The sequence below is a fragment of the Euprymna scolopes genome, chromosome 45 (assembly GCF_053919585.1).
Source record: "Euprymna scolopes isolate OS-2025 chromosome 45, ASM5391958v1, whole genome shotgun sequence".
Classification (NCBI taxonomy): domain Eukaryota; kingdom Metazoa; phylum Mollusca; class Cephalopoda; order Sepiida; family Sepiolidae; genus Euprymna; species Euprymna scolopes.
Window position 1 is genome coordinate 3176015 of NC_136526.1, and position 16268 is coordinate 3192282.

Here is a 16268-nt window from a genome sequence, read left to right on the forward strand (position 1 = left end):
TTTGTCCAGATTTCATATATATTATTATAGAGTTGTGATTTCCAAAGTAAAAACAACAAAAAAATTGGGGTGCCATCAGCTAGAATCGAAACCGAAAGAAAAACTGTAGCATTCAAAGCTGGTGACGTTACCACTGTACCAACGTGACACTCATATAAACTGATTAAAAATTACAAATTTAAAATAAACTAAGTTGAATGTATAAAATATTTAACGATTTTTTAAATTTTGACTCTTTTTGACGCCCTTAAAAACAATTTTAACTGACTAAAGACGCATAAGAGAACTGTCCGTAAAAACAATCCAATCATTTGAGGCCCCTAGCGCCATTCTGCGACTTTTAGTTTCGGTAGACATGGAGTTTGAAAATCTGGAAATACAGACCGACAGACAGCTAAACATATAGCCCTTTATATATTAGATTAAAAAATTGCGTAATTCGAGAAAATTTGAATTATTTTTTAAAATTAATTTATTATAAATCTTGTTTAAATAATATTTCATGTGTACGTCAACGAATGTCCGTACATCTGCATTCACTTGTGCAGTTTCCACGGGTTTATCGCTGATGGGAATAACCGTAAACGCTCGATGGTGAAACGTTTAGAAATACAAGACAAACAGAAAAAAACATGGAAATACAATAAAATTACAAACGTGTATCTAACCCAACCCAAACCTAACCCTAACCCTAACCCTAACCTAACCCAATATTAACCTTAACCCTAACCCTAACCCTAACCCTAACCATAACCCAACCCAAACTTAACCCTAACCCTAACCCTAACCCAACCCAAACCTAACCCTAACCCTAACCCTAACCTAACCCAATATTAACCCTAACCTTAACCCTAACCCTAACCCTAACCATAACCCAACCCAAACTTAACCCTAACCCTAACCCTAACTCTAACCCAACCCAAACCTAACCCTAACCCTAACCCTAACCTAACCCAATATTAACCCTAACCTTAACCCTAACCCTAACCCTAACCCAACCCTAACGAACCCTAACCATAACCCAACCCAAACTTAACCCTAACCCTAACCCTAACCCTAACTCTAACCCAACTTAACCCTAACCTAACCCAACTCCACCCCAATATTAACCCTAACCATTACCCTAACCCAACTCTAACCACAACTTAACCCTAACCCTAAATCTAACCCAACCCGAACCCTAACCATAACCCTGCCCTAACCCAACCCTACATCTAACCTTAACCTGGCTACCGGGCTTTGATAAGTGGTGACCTCTATGTAATATATATATATATATATATATATATATATATATATATATATATATATATATATATATATATAAGTTAGAAAAGCATTTCATCCAAGGCATGAAAATTGTTAAATTACCCTAACCTTAACCGAACTCCACCCCAACCCAATCAATCCAACCCAACCCAACCTAACCCTAATCCAACCATAACCTAATCCTAACCCTAACTCTAAGCCTTACTTGCGCAATTAAAATTAATTCTTTTATTTCATCCAAATTTATAACAAAAACTAAACTTTATAGATCGGTATTAGCTAAAAACAGACAGTGCGTCCGTTAAAAATTAAAGAATATTCGGCCAACCTTTTTACGGTTATTTTCATCAGTTGTTGAATATGAAGGAACGAAGCCGAGCATGAATAATGGAGACAACTACGAGGGATGTGTAACAAACCTTCTCATTGTACATTCTTCTATCGTTTATTTCGTCTGAGTTATAAAAATTTGGAGTTGATAGGTTACGTAGATGAGTCAGACAATTGCTCTCATCTTAGAATTTTTACAACGTGCGGTTGATGTAAGCTCCGAGCCTCTTTAGCTCTTTTTTTCGAAGTAGAAAATCTTTGACCAAAAAATCTCGAACTATTTAATCTACGAGGATATATTGTTCTCGTTCAGTTAACTATGATCAGAGAGGAATAGTAGTTAACATCATTCTTATCGTATCGCTTATAATAATTATTTGGACCTTCAAGATGATTTTTAATAATAAGTGTATGCGTCTGAAACGCAATGAGAAATAAAACTTCGGCTGGATTAAACATACCGAGCATGCAAGGTCCTCCTCCACGAGTGAAGAATTCACTTTCATCATGACAAATGTTTGTTCAAACTTTCAAAAAATCCAGGACGTCCTTATTGAGAAAAGTGTGAATGGATGAACAGATGAACGATTTGGGGACAATTTTACCCCTATATTGCCCCCCTATGGGGAGGGCAACCAGGATTATCCTGGAAAAATATGTTTTGGTAGAAATTTATTTTCGCCATGACTAATTTACGTGCAAAATTAAAAAAAAAAATCCAAGGCGTGGTTATTAAGAAAATTGCAAACAGACGAACGGGAGTAAATTACTAGGTACAATTCTTATTACATGAACAGCTTGTATATTGTTAGTCTACCGGAAAACACCGGAAAGTATTATAATGGTTGATCATTATGATTGGTAAAAGTAGAATGTCCGAAAAAATGCCATTGAAGCGAAATAGATATTTATAGTTGAAGTGTTTACATTAAATAGTTTTCAGGAATGTAACTTGATGGATGAACAGTATTCTCATAGTTATGTTATTCAAGATACGTGACAAAAACCCAGCAAAAACCGTGGTAATCGCGGGTCAGTAAGTGCAGAAGCACCTTGACTTCCCAAACAAATAGTCCCCTCCTCCACCTCCATGGTAAGTCGTTGCAGTTCCATGGAGATGCGATCAGGGAAACCAGTTACAAGCGCCAGCTTTACAGTTTTCTCAAGGCTGCATCACCCATATCCAGCTAATCCTGCTAGTCGCCTTATCTCTGCCACGTACACAGACTTCCCAGTCCAGGTGACTCTTTTGAGCTTGTTGTAAGCCTCAAATGCGCTCTCGGAAAATGCGGTCTTTAACCGGCTTTCAATGCTCTCAGCAATGGCCTGATCCGTCTCTCCCATTTCTAGATAGACCGCTAGAGCACTTCCTTCCAAATACATTGGTATTAACGTGGCTACATTCTCGATCTTCTGCAGCCTTGCCACCAACTTCAGCTTGTTAAGCCCCGCAACGACGTCACCTCCTCCAGTATGGGCGCTAGATACGTAGTTTATATACCTATAAAACTGAAAATGTGTAAGGGGGGTTGTGTGTGTTAGAGGGACACTTCTCAACCTATATGTGGTGTAGTCGCATGCACGTCTGTCGACTTTTTGTCAGTCAGATAAACTTGTAACGCAACTTCGTTTTCTTTTTATAAAAAAAATATATAAATATTATTTTCTTTGTTATTACCTCGTGTGCGTACATCAAGCTAGAGACGGAGAGGGTGAACAGGAGGGTAGGAGGATAAAACATCTCGTCTAATGTTACTTCACTTGCTAGATGTTAGCTTCTCTCCCCCTTGCCTTTCCGCTGAGCTATAAGCTCGGCAGCTATGAGACACAAATACTTCACCTTTTACCAGCGGCGACATCAGTTTTGACAGCTTGACCCCAAATCGTTAAGCGTGTTTCGGCTACCAGCTGTCATGCGTGTGTGTCCGTGTGTGACAGCTTCAACGCGTGACACATATACTTAACATATTTTTTTATCTACAGACTTAAAATTTAGAAATATAAGATATTCAGACACGTGGAAAACTTTTTAATCGTTCTTTTTTTGTTCATGCACTGTCGCCCCAAAGTAAGGAATAAATTATAAGATGGTCAAAATCAGTTGAATGTACGTGCTGTCCGGTTATTTTAACTGTGCTTCGTTCTAGTTTCGAGCGGGAAAATTAAAGAAAAAAGATAGTCACACACATTTATTTTGAACAAAATTTAAAAGATAAATTTGAAAATTTTAAATATCATTCCAAGTTTTCAAATTTGTCTGTTCAATTTTATTCAAAATAAATGTATTCTAAAAGTGTGTGACTATTTTTCGCGTTATATATATATATATATATATATATATATATATATATATATATATATATATATATATATATAGAGAGAGAGAGAGAGAGAGAGAGATTTTTTAAAGCCAAAGACAATGCGGGGAAAGACCGGAATGTATAATTATTTATGAGGTGAGGAAAGATAGACGAATAAAGGCTAGACACTCCTCTATTCAAGCACACCCGTCTATATTTGTTTGTTTTTCTTCCTTTACTTTCATAATTCCGGTCTTTCCCCGCATTGTCTTTGGCTTTAAAAAAATTCTATATATCTCTTTACCGACAATGCTTCAAGCAAACTACTACCTACTCTTATATATATATATATATATATATATATATATATATATATATATATATATAAAGCTGAATGTGTGTGTGTGTGTGTGTTTGTGTGACTGGTCACGAATAGGCTCCTATATAGTTGACTATTTTAGAAAACTGATTATATATTATGATAGAAGATGCCTCGAGACACAGGAATGAGTATGTTTTATCTGGCATAATGATGATTCATTAAAATTGTGGGGTCTGCGTTCGCGCCTTGTCAACAAAGTATGGAAATAAAAAATTAAAAAACGTTTACAAGTGTTTTTGATATAGATGTACATCATTATATTTTGATAAGTATGTTTTAACTCAAATAGGGATGGTATAATAAAATTGTGGGGTCTGCGTTCGCGCCTGGCCTCCATAGAATGGAAATAGGCACAAACTTTAATAAAGACTTTTCATATCTATCTGCGTAAGTATACTTTGATAATTATGTTTCAGTTTGAAGAAATATGGTATAATAAAATTCGCGCCTGACCCCCATAGAATTGAAATATGTCACAAAGTTTAACAAGGTTTTTTAATATAGATCCACAGAACATTGAAATAAATGTTTCAGTGTGAACAGGTATGGTATAATAAATTATGGGTTTTATCTATTTTATTTTTACTTTCATCATATTTTGCTTTGGTTTGGATACCCCAAATTCGAAGCTATCTCTTTACAACCCTTCCTTTTCATAACCTATCATACTTTCAGCTATCAGAGTCCATTTTCTATAGGCTGTTTTTGAACCCAGTCAACGACGGGTACTGAAAATTGACAGAGTTATTGCGTAGGGAAATGTACACGGACAGACACACAGACAGACACTTTCACTTATATATATTTTTATATGTATATGCACATACATATATATGTGTGTGTACACACACACACATCCACACACACACACACACACACACACACACACACACACACATATATATATATATATATATATATATATATATATATATAGTAATTTATAAAATAGATATGGCAAGTAAGCTATACTGAATATTCGGCGTTTCATCCACTCTAGGATTCAAAAGTTGTTTATTTTTAATTTTGCCTTCGTTTGTAATATTTTTTGAAGAGAAAGAAAAAATGGGGGGGGGTCACTAACGGGAAAATCATGCGAGAAACATTTACCTTGGTTGTGGTTACGGAAAAGCCCATTTAAATATTAATGTATCGCCTAATTCTCGTATCCTTATTTAAGAACAGAGTTGTGTGAAGTTTTTACGGAGAGCCCTAAGCCATTTAAAAAAGAAAAAATTGTTTTTTTTTTATATTGTTGGGTTCCTAAATTCCTTTATTTCCCGATGATTGATATTTTGTAAAAATAATTTATTTTATATTTCGTATCTATATTTATATCATGTTCGTAACAACCTTGTAAGGATGTTACGGTTAGTTTTAGTTTCGTATCAGTGGCAAGTAATGTTTATACATTATCGTTTTATTGGTACATGGATATAATACCATTTCCGGTTTAGAATTTGATTGAATATGAGAATAAAGTAAAATGGGTGTATTAAATATATATAAACCTTGTAGGACATTTCGGGTGAAGTGTTCTAATCTATTTACTGTCTGAAAATTCATAGTTATTCTAATTGAAAGATGTTTTTGTGTCGTTGCTTGGGATGATTTGAAGGGAGATAATCCAATTAAGTTGTTAAGTACTGCTAGTTAATTCTGTTTGAAACTGGGTCGATTTTGTTTCTTATAATGGTTAAAGGGAGGTAATTCAGACCGTTTGTGTTTTCGGTTCATTGATTATCGAAGGCGACTATGATTTAATAATTAATTTAATTAGATGGATCCAGAACGTGCTACAATGGCTTGTTTAACAAATTAAGTATAAAATTATGTTTTTGATCTAAAGGAATGGGATGTGTTTAGCCCACATCTGTTATTAATCACTTTTGCTGCTCCTGTCATATAGTTCATGCGTTGTGTTCTTGGGTTGTCTAAATAAATAAATAAATAAAATATTGTATCTAATTACTATTCTTACAACAACAATACCACCCACGGCTCCAAGTGTGTTTTACTCCGGTGGGAAGATGTCTACTCCTGCATTTATGGGTGAAAAACACTTAGACCATGGAGTGAAGTAGGAGAATAAGTAAGCATGGATTCTACTAACCTAACCCTAACCCTAACCCTAACCTAGGGTCTCAGACGACAAAATCAATTGAATTAATATTTAAATGGATTAACAGCTCTCAAGTTGCTAATTTAATTTTTAATAATAACTAGATTAATTGCTGAGTTGTTTTATTGATTTGAAGAGGGTGTTACTAATTTTACTGTTAATACTGCTACAACTAAATACAAGAATGGGTGCCATTATGGAGAAAAAAACAAAAAAAAACACATTCTTAGATGGGCTATATACTTTATTTATATTTCTTTCAGAAGAAAGGAGACTATATTCGCATGTTAGATTTGGATCCTTCATTTATATTGTAACAATTTTACCTATTTAATTTTACTTTAAAATTTAATCCTGGCATCCGATGATTCTTATTGTTGTAAAAAGGTTTTGCCTCAGTTACATTTAAGGCGTGATAGCAGACATCTATTTCTGTGAAGGCATCCTGTGTGGCATCAAGTCTTTTATTCAAAATTTCCTCTTTGGAATTCACAATGTAGAAGGTTTTCAATAAACATAGATTGTACCTTTTTGATTTCCCAAGGCTGTACTTTCTCCCCCTGTCCACTACTGACAATTTTAATTCAACATTTTCATTATTTCTGTTAAGTTCCCTAATCCAGTCACCTAATGCAATGGTATTTTTCTTTTTGTTTTTATTACTAATGCTTATTTTTGTGCCCCCTCTGCTGTCGTTTACGCCATCTCTATTAGTTTCTATCTCATGTTCCTTTTTAAATGATACTACGCGATTTCTGCATCTGTCCTTAAACACTGTTCCCGTGGCTCCCAGATATATCTTCTTAGTGTTATCGGTTTTTGTCTCGCATTTGTACACTATTTCCGAGTTTAGACATTTCCCATCCAACGGACAATTTTCAGATATTCTGCAATTACATATAATTGGTATATTTTCGTTTGAAGCTAGTTCGTTGTTGTTCCTTAATTTGCTGATTTTTCTATTGTTGGATCTGATTATAGTGTTAGTTAAGTTTCTGGACGTTAAGAAAGATAATTTTACAGAGTTTCTATTTATTATTTTGCCTAGTTTATCATCCGCGGAAAGTTTTGGTCTATAATATAATGTTAGGAGTCGGAGTCGGGCGAGTAGTGTTAGGAGTCGGAGTCGGGCGAGTAGTGTTAGGAGTCGGAGTCGGGCGAGTAGTGTTAGGAGTCGGAGTCGGGCGAGTAGTGTTAGGAGTCGGAGTCGGGCGAGTAGTGTTAGGAGTCGGAGTCGCTGAATGGTGGATTGAACCAAACCTGTCTCTTGCGGCTATTTCGCTTATTAATAGTACGACACTCATCCTTCCCTGTTTTGCTGTTATTATTTTTCCCTCTGTTTCTATTCTTATGATCATTTTAAACGTTTTCCTTATTGGTCTTAGGTTTTTTTTCTAGCTCTCATTGCCATGCTGTACGAGATTACGTAGTTAGATTTGTAGTTACTATTATTGTTGCTGTTATATTCAATTTTGCCGTTGTATCCTGATCTCCTAAGGGCCTCATTGTCGTATTCCTTGTTTTTTCAAAAAGGTTCTCATTCTTAGAAAGTTCTGAGACTCTTTAAGAAATGTTGGGGATCAGTGCTTTCTTCATGCATTTTGGATGGGTTGATCGGTAATCTATGTAGAAAGTTTTTTGGTTAGGTTTGTGGTAGGGTTCGTATGTGCTATTGTTAAGGATGAGGGTAACGTCCAGAACATTAATCATCGGGAAATAATGGAATTTAGGTACCTAACAAATGGGAGATATTTAAAAAAAATTTCTTTTTTAAATGGCTTACGTATATATATATATATATATTTATATTTATATATATATACATTTTGTTTTACACAGTGGTCACCACTTATCAAGGCCCGGAAGCCACTCTGGGATAAGGGTTATTGCAAGTACAGTAAGTTAGTGTGGAGATTTGATGAAGTGTTTACTTAAGGGGGCGGTTCTTTAGGAATTTGTTAACGTTGGATTTGAAGACATCTAAGTTGCAGTCAGGTGGGAAGCAGGCGGAAGGAACAGAGTTCCACAGGCATGCGGTTCAAAGAAAGAAGCTTTGTTCATGGAATTCACGTTTTGATTTAGGCACAGATAAAGAGTGGGGGAAATTTTTCACAGTGGATTCAGCTAGACGGGTGTTTTTCGTGAAAGATTGGCGATGGGATACCAGAGATTGGAGTTCAGACGAGCACCTGCCATGGAAATAACGATAAAACAAGGATAGGCTCGCAACGTCTCTTCTGTGGGAGAGAGGTTGCAGGGTAGAGAAAAGGGCATCCCTCACTAAGCCACGAAGTCTATTTTGTACTATGTCAAGGCAGGATAGGCTGTTTTTAGCAGCTTCTGCCCAGATATGGCAGCAGTATTCCATCCTTGGATGTACTTGGCTTTTATATAGATAGAGAATTGCATCAGTAGTGAGATATCTTCTAGAGCGGTAGAAGGATCCCACCATCTTTCCAGCGACCTTGGCAACAGACTTGATGTACGTGTTCCATTTCAGATCAGGAGTAAAGGACAAATCCAGAAGCTTGTCAAAACACGGGGCTTCTCCTAGACGAGAGCCATTCATTTCAATTGATGCCAGATGGGGATCAGAGCGTTGGTGATGTAGAGATAGGAGTTTGATTTTAGATGCATTAAAGGTAACCAGCCACGTCTTCCCCCACTGAACCACACGCTCGAGATCAGAGGAGAGAGAATCAGAGAGAACTTTGTCGTTTACAGCCTTTGATGTGTTGCCGTAGATGGTCGTGTTATCAGCATAGATGTCAATGAATGATTTAAGTATGTGTTTAGGGAGATCATTGATGTAGATCAGGAAGAGAGTTGAGCTCAGGATTGACCCTTGAGGGACTCCGGCATTAATACTGCGGGCCTCTGATTTTTGTCCATCGACCACTACTCTTATGAGCCTATCGGAGAGAAATGATTTAATGATTGAGAAAACATTTCCAGTTTTGGAAATCTTGTGAAGCAGGCCCTTATGCCATACCTTGTCGAAGGCCTTTGATATGTCAAGAGCAATTGCCCTAGAAAGGAAGCCTTTGTCAAGAGATTCACTAATCCTGTGAGATATAACCGTATATATAACCGGATATATATATATATATATATATATATATATATATATATATATATATCCACAGCGAAACAACAACGTTGCAGCCAAGATGAGCCCATCAAATCGGAAGTCCAAGACCCGAGTTTCGCCTTCATTTAGGCTCACCAGTTAGACACATCTCATGTGGCTCATATAGGCTGCGACGTTGTTTGGCTGTGGAAATAATTATATATATGTATGTATATATATATGTATATATATATATATCTCATATTCTGAATAACCTATCTCATATTGGATTGACAAACATACACAGACTTTACACCCCAGATTCAATAAACAATTCGTGATTGATAGCATGGACATAATCTTCAATAACAACTCCTTCCAATTCAATAATGACAACTACATTCAAATACTAGGAAAAGCAATGGGTACTAAAGTGGCACCGACATATGCCACCCTTACACTCAAAGAACTCTACACTTTGCTACAAAATCTACACCCAAAAATAAACTTCACACTAAAACAAAGCCCCACAGAACTACCTTTCCTAGACATCCTAGTAACAATAAAACACAACATAATCACAGACATCTACCACAAACCCACAGACACTCAACAATACCTCCACTTCAAAAGCCACCATCCTAAAAATTGTCAAAAATAAATACCCTACTCCCTAGCACGTAGAGTCTGCACCATAATAACAGACAGACACCTCCGTTCGACTAGACTGAATATATACAAATAATACTGCGGAAAAGCGGATATCCACTACCACTAATACAGAAAGGTATTGAACTGGCTGAAAATATTCCAATAGATCAACTAAGAACCCCAAAAGAACACAACAAAGAACCAATTTTAGCATACGTCTCTACACACAACACAAACAACCCAGAATTATTCACACAGATAACAAAAAACCTTATCCTCCTCAATCAGAACGACAAACTTAACAACATACTTAAAACAACAAAAATAATAAAAAGCAAACGCCAACCCAAAAACTTAAAACCTATCCTAACTTCCTCAAAACTCGTTCCACATACTACAAAAGGGGTTACAAAATGCAACAAATCGCGATGTGGAGTATGTGACATAATAATAATTCAAAAACCCAGCACAAACATTCAAAATAAAAAAGGATCTAAATTGCACCTCCAGAAATGTAGTATATGCACTAAGATGCACAACATGCAACAGCTCCTACATAGGCGCCACCGAAAATTTCAGCAATAGAGTAGCCTTACATCAGAGCAACATCAAAATTGCAGATAACAGACACCTCTATGTTTCAAAACACGTACACACATGCAGTGGAAACAGCTCCAAAAAATGCCAATCTTCCAAACAGACAATTATTTTTATTTACTTACACCGGAAAAAACTTCATCACCAGATTCACTCCTGAACTGAACATATCCTAATATCAACACACAAAAACATGGAATGCAAGGCACACTCGCATGCACATCCATATACATATACACACCTACACATAAATCAGAACCGAGACATTAAAACACACACGCACGCGCATACAACCACACACAGACATAACACCCCTATCTCTAATACAACACACTGAACAATACCAACCCTACTTAACCTCGAAACAAACAACACTAGGAAACACCTAGAACCATAGTATAATATCTGTTCCAACACATCGCTCCCCCCTCAGTCAGTGGAGGAGAAATCTCTCATGACTGAGACAACTATCATCCCTTCTATCATCCCCCTCCCATATCTATACGCCTCCAATTGGGCCCTCACCTCTGGGGAACGAGATCTTCCCCACACTTGGAACAGATCCTGGGCCTGGTCATACCCACATGGGGAGAGAAATAAGTAAAAACATTAAAAAATCCCCTATGCATAATATAAAGAATACCCGAAAAGACTGAAACGAAAAATCACAATACTAAAATCTAAGAATCCAAAAAAATAAATATACAGATTATATGTAATAATTAATTAGATGGTATATATATATATATATATATATATATATATATATATATATATATATATATATATATATATGTATATATTTATATGTATATATTTATATATATAAACATATATATATATAGATTATATGTATTAATTAATAAGGTGGTATATATATATTTGTATATATATATATATATATATATATATATATGTGAATAAAAAAGAATGTGAAAAGTATAAAAGCTTATAACTTTTCTTTATTCGTTTTTAATTGGTGACGTGCAGGAATACAAAATAATAATATTATGAAAAAAAATTTAAAAACTTTATATATATAGATTATATGTATTAATTAATTAGGTGGTATATATATATATATATATACATACATATATATATAAATATTTAGATTATATATATTAATTAAATAGGTGGTATATATACATATATTTATATATACATTTATATATATCATATATATATATATATATATATATATATATATATATATATATATATATAAAAGAGGCCATCTAGATCATATGCTGTAGAACGGAGAAAAAAATGGCCAAAGACCTCAGTGTTTTACGTGATGTTTTGAATTTAATAAACTAGTTATGACCAAAGTTTCATTTCATTCGGACAAAACACTAAGAGACGGGGCCTTATTAGAGCTGGGGGCCCGTTTTTATAGTTCACCCTGTATATATATATATAGATATATATATATATATATATATATATATATATATATATATATATATATATATATATATATAGAGAGAGAGAGAGAGAGAGATTATATGTATTAATTTTGGTTTAGGTGAAACAATATGTAAATTCATTTTGGACTCACAGTAATAAATTTCCTATATACTGCTCTGGCTACACATTGAGCACTCTAGTCCGGTTTTTTCACCACTGGTAAAAATATATATATATATATATATATATATTTATATATATATATAGATTTATATGTACAAATATAGATTATATGTATCAATTAATTAGGTGGTATATATATTCATACATATACATATATATATAGATTATATCTATTAATTAATTAGGTGGTATATATATATATATATATATATATATATATATATATATATATACATATATATATATGTATATATATATTATGATCAATATTTTTTTTTAATTCTTGTCACCTATCAGAGATCAATCCAATTCCAATTATTTTTTATTCTATCAAAGAGTTCATAAACCAGAATCCATGGAATCACGTTACTTCTTAATTATTTCGAAGCATTTGTGAATGGAACTATTTCTAAGCTGAGGTTTCGGAGAATCTCTTGGAAATTTCCAGTGATGCAGTTCATTTAAAAATGGATTCCTCTAAAACCGATGCCAAATTCCGCTGCGCCATTTTCATTATTGGCTGCCAATAAAAGAACGCACAGAGGACAGATAAAATCACTTACTTGCCAAACCTGCGGCGACGACGTCCTTGTCGATTCCATCGAAGAGTTTCGGTATAATCCACGATTCCTCATTTGAGAGATAATGGTAAATTTCCTCCACTCTGGGCCGCTTAGCTGATAAAACACGAGAAAAAAAATTGTTATTATTATTATTATTATTATTATTATTATTATTATTATTATTATTATTGTTGTTGTTATTATTATTATTACTATTATTATTATCATTATTATTATCATTATTCATATTATTATTATTATTATTATTATTATTATTATTATTATTATTATTATTGGAGTTGTTGTTATTATTATTATGTATTTAACGAAAGCAAAAATATCCCCCCCCGTTTTACAATTCAATTATCGCTATTTCATACATCATACAATTAACACCAAAGTGAAAATTAGATGAGGTTATTATTATTATTATTATTATTATTATTATTATTATTATTATTATTATTATTATTATTATTATTATTATTTATATTGCTGTCATTATTATTATTATTATTATTATTATTATTATTATTATTATTATTATTATTAGTAGTAGTAGTAGTAGTATTGGCTCACAAGGAGCTTTCACACAGGTATTCCGAGATCTTTTCCTGAAAACAGTCTGTGGTGTTCTCTGGAAGCTGAGTGACAACAAGTCTCCCCAGGCTTCCTATACTATCCACCTTTTTCGATAACGTTTGCAAATGAATTTGCATTATCGCAACAGCTGCTTGCCATTGATTTCTCGTTGGCGGCAGCTATTTATCTTTGCTGGGATTTGAGTGGCAATAAACCTCTCCAAGGGCCCAGTTCTCTTTGCACTTAATCGGCTGAGGTCATCGGTCTTTCCTTCCTTCTTGACTCTACTTGGTTATTTGGTCTCGCTCTTTTGAGGGGCGGGGCAGTGATGTGGCAATAGGGGGTAGGGTTGGGTTAGAGAACATAGATATGCGGCTTCAGTGTTGTTGGTTCGATGTAGTGTTTCATGCTTTGCCTTTGCAGCAGTTTGTCTGGACCCCTACTTGTTGCTCCTGTGATTTAGTTTCAATATTCACGGGTTATAATAATAATAATAATAATAATAATAATAATAATAATAATAATAATTATTATTATTATTATTACATTATATGGGCTGTCCCCTTTTCATGTAAGTAAAGAATAAGGAATTAGTTAAATGTAAATATGAAATAGGATAGTCAAGGATTCGAACTTGCGAAGCTAGATTTGGAATTAAGAATTCTAATCATAAGTTAAAATAAATACAGAATGTTATTGAAATAAGGAATGTGGAATTGCCATTGTTTAGCTCACACAAAATAGTTAGATATCTGTTTATTGAAACAGGAATCTAATGATGAATTTTGTTTCTGATATAAAAATGAAAATTAAAATAAGGAATTTAAAAACGGACAATGGAAAATGTTATTTGTAAATTGGGTTACGAAAATTAGGTTCGAGGGTCTTTGTAAGAAACACGTGAATAACAATGCATGCTTAAACACGGAGGCATGTCGTGCCATGTGTTTTCATAAAGCACGTGCTTGGTCATGCAGTGACGTCATGAGTTATGAATTTAGTTAGATAAGTCAGAATCAGAATCAGTAAGAGGAGACGAGAGAAGAAAATCAGATCAGTCAGATGAGAGAAGCAGAGGAGATCAGACCGATTCTCCATTAGAGTCACGGCTCCCTCTAGAAGCGGGAGGGTTTAGAAATAACCATGTAACAACTTTGAATCCCTGAAATACAAAATCATGTCCGACCGGTCGAAGAAGAAATAAACGTATCATCATGTGGTTTTGTATCTGCGTCTTCGTGTTGTTATTCAACAGAAAAGGTATTGTCCATTTATATCATAGGAACTTTGTGAAAATCATAATCACCAAAACAAAGGTAAAGTGAAATCGTATTAATATGAACTTTGTCTTTATAAAAATGTACAAGTGTCAACGTAAATGTCAAACGCATTATCTCTCGGTCTATCTATCAAGATATTCAAAAATCTCTTCTAGTTGAATATACAGGCTTGGTGCTCTTGTAATAACATGTACTTGTCTATTACATATATATATATACAGAACTGGTTTTATCTTTATATGTACCATGTTTATGTCTCGAATATGCTATCTCTACAAACATGAACATCTTAAAACATATGAACACTCACAATGAATATATATAATATCTAGCACCTCACAACATGATCACACACATGAAGACACTAAGACTGTTCCTAATACGAACAGTCAACACCAAAGAATAATATATACGTCATCTTAATATAACCCAGTACGTAACATTATTATTATTATTATTATTATTATTATTATTATTATTATTATTATTTTTATTATTATTATTATTATTATTATTATTATTATTATTATTTTTATTATTATTATTATTTTCATCATTATTATTATTATTATTATTATTATCATCATTATTTTTATTATTATTATTATTATTATTATTATTTTCATCATTATTATTATTATTATCATCATTATTTTTATTATTATTATTATTATTATTATTATTATTTTCATCATTATTATTTTCATTATTATTATTATTATTATCATCATCATTATTATTTTTATTATTATTATTATTCATATTGTAATTTCAATTTCTGAAAACATTTTGTGTTTACATTTAATATGCACATTCATATTTTTTGTTTTTTTCAATTCATGAAAACATTTTGTGTTTATATTTAAAGGCACACATTCATATTTTTTGTTATTTCAATTCATGAAAACATTTTTTGTTAACATTTGAAAGCACGGATTAATTTTTCTTGTTATTTTAGTTTCTGACAACCTTTTTTTTGTTAAAATTTGTAAGCAGACATTCACTTTACTTTATATTTCAATTTATGAAAATAATTTGCGTTTAAATTTGAAAGCATACATTCATATTTCTTGCTATTTCAATTTATGGAAACATTTTGTGTTTACATTTGAAAGCACACATTCATTTTTCTTGTTATTTCAATTTATAAAAACATTTTGTGTTTACATTTGAAAGCATACATTCATATTTCTTGCTATTTCAATTTATGGAAACATTTTGTGTTTACATTTGAAAACACACATTCATTTTTCTTGTTATTTCAATTTATAAAAACATTTTGTGTTTACATTTGAAAGCACACATTCATTTTTCTTGTTATTTCAATTTATAAAAACATTTTGTGTTTACATTTGAAAGCATACATTCATTTTTCTTGTTATTTCAATTTATAAAAACATTTTGTGTTTACATTTGAAAGCACACATTCATTTTTCTTGTTATTTCAATTTATAAAAACATTTTGTGTTTACATTTGAAAGCACACATTCATTTTTCTTGTTATTTCAATTTATAAAAACATTTTGTGT

The 16268-nt window shown here is 33.0% G+C and overlaps 1 protein-coding gene across 2 annotated transcripts in view; it reads right to left on the minus strand.

Moving 5' to 3' along the window:
- Positions 1-16268, minus strand: part of LOC145269132 (neuropeptide prohormone-4-like) — a 422569-nt gene that overhangs the window by 18950 nt on the left and 387351 nt on the right. For both annotated transcript variants that reach the window (XM_080124736.1, XM_080124737.1), the window contains exon 4: positions 12878-12991. In XM_080124736.1, the coding sequence (XP_079980862.1) occupies positions 12878-12991 (114 nt within the window). The remainder of the gene's footprint in view (positions 1-12877; positions 12992-16268) is intronic.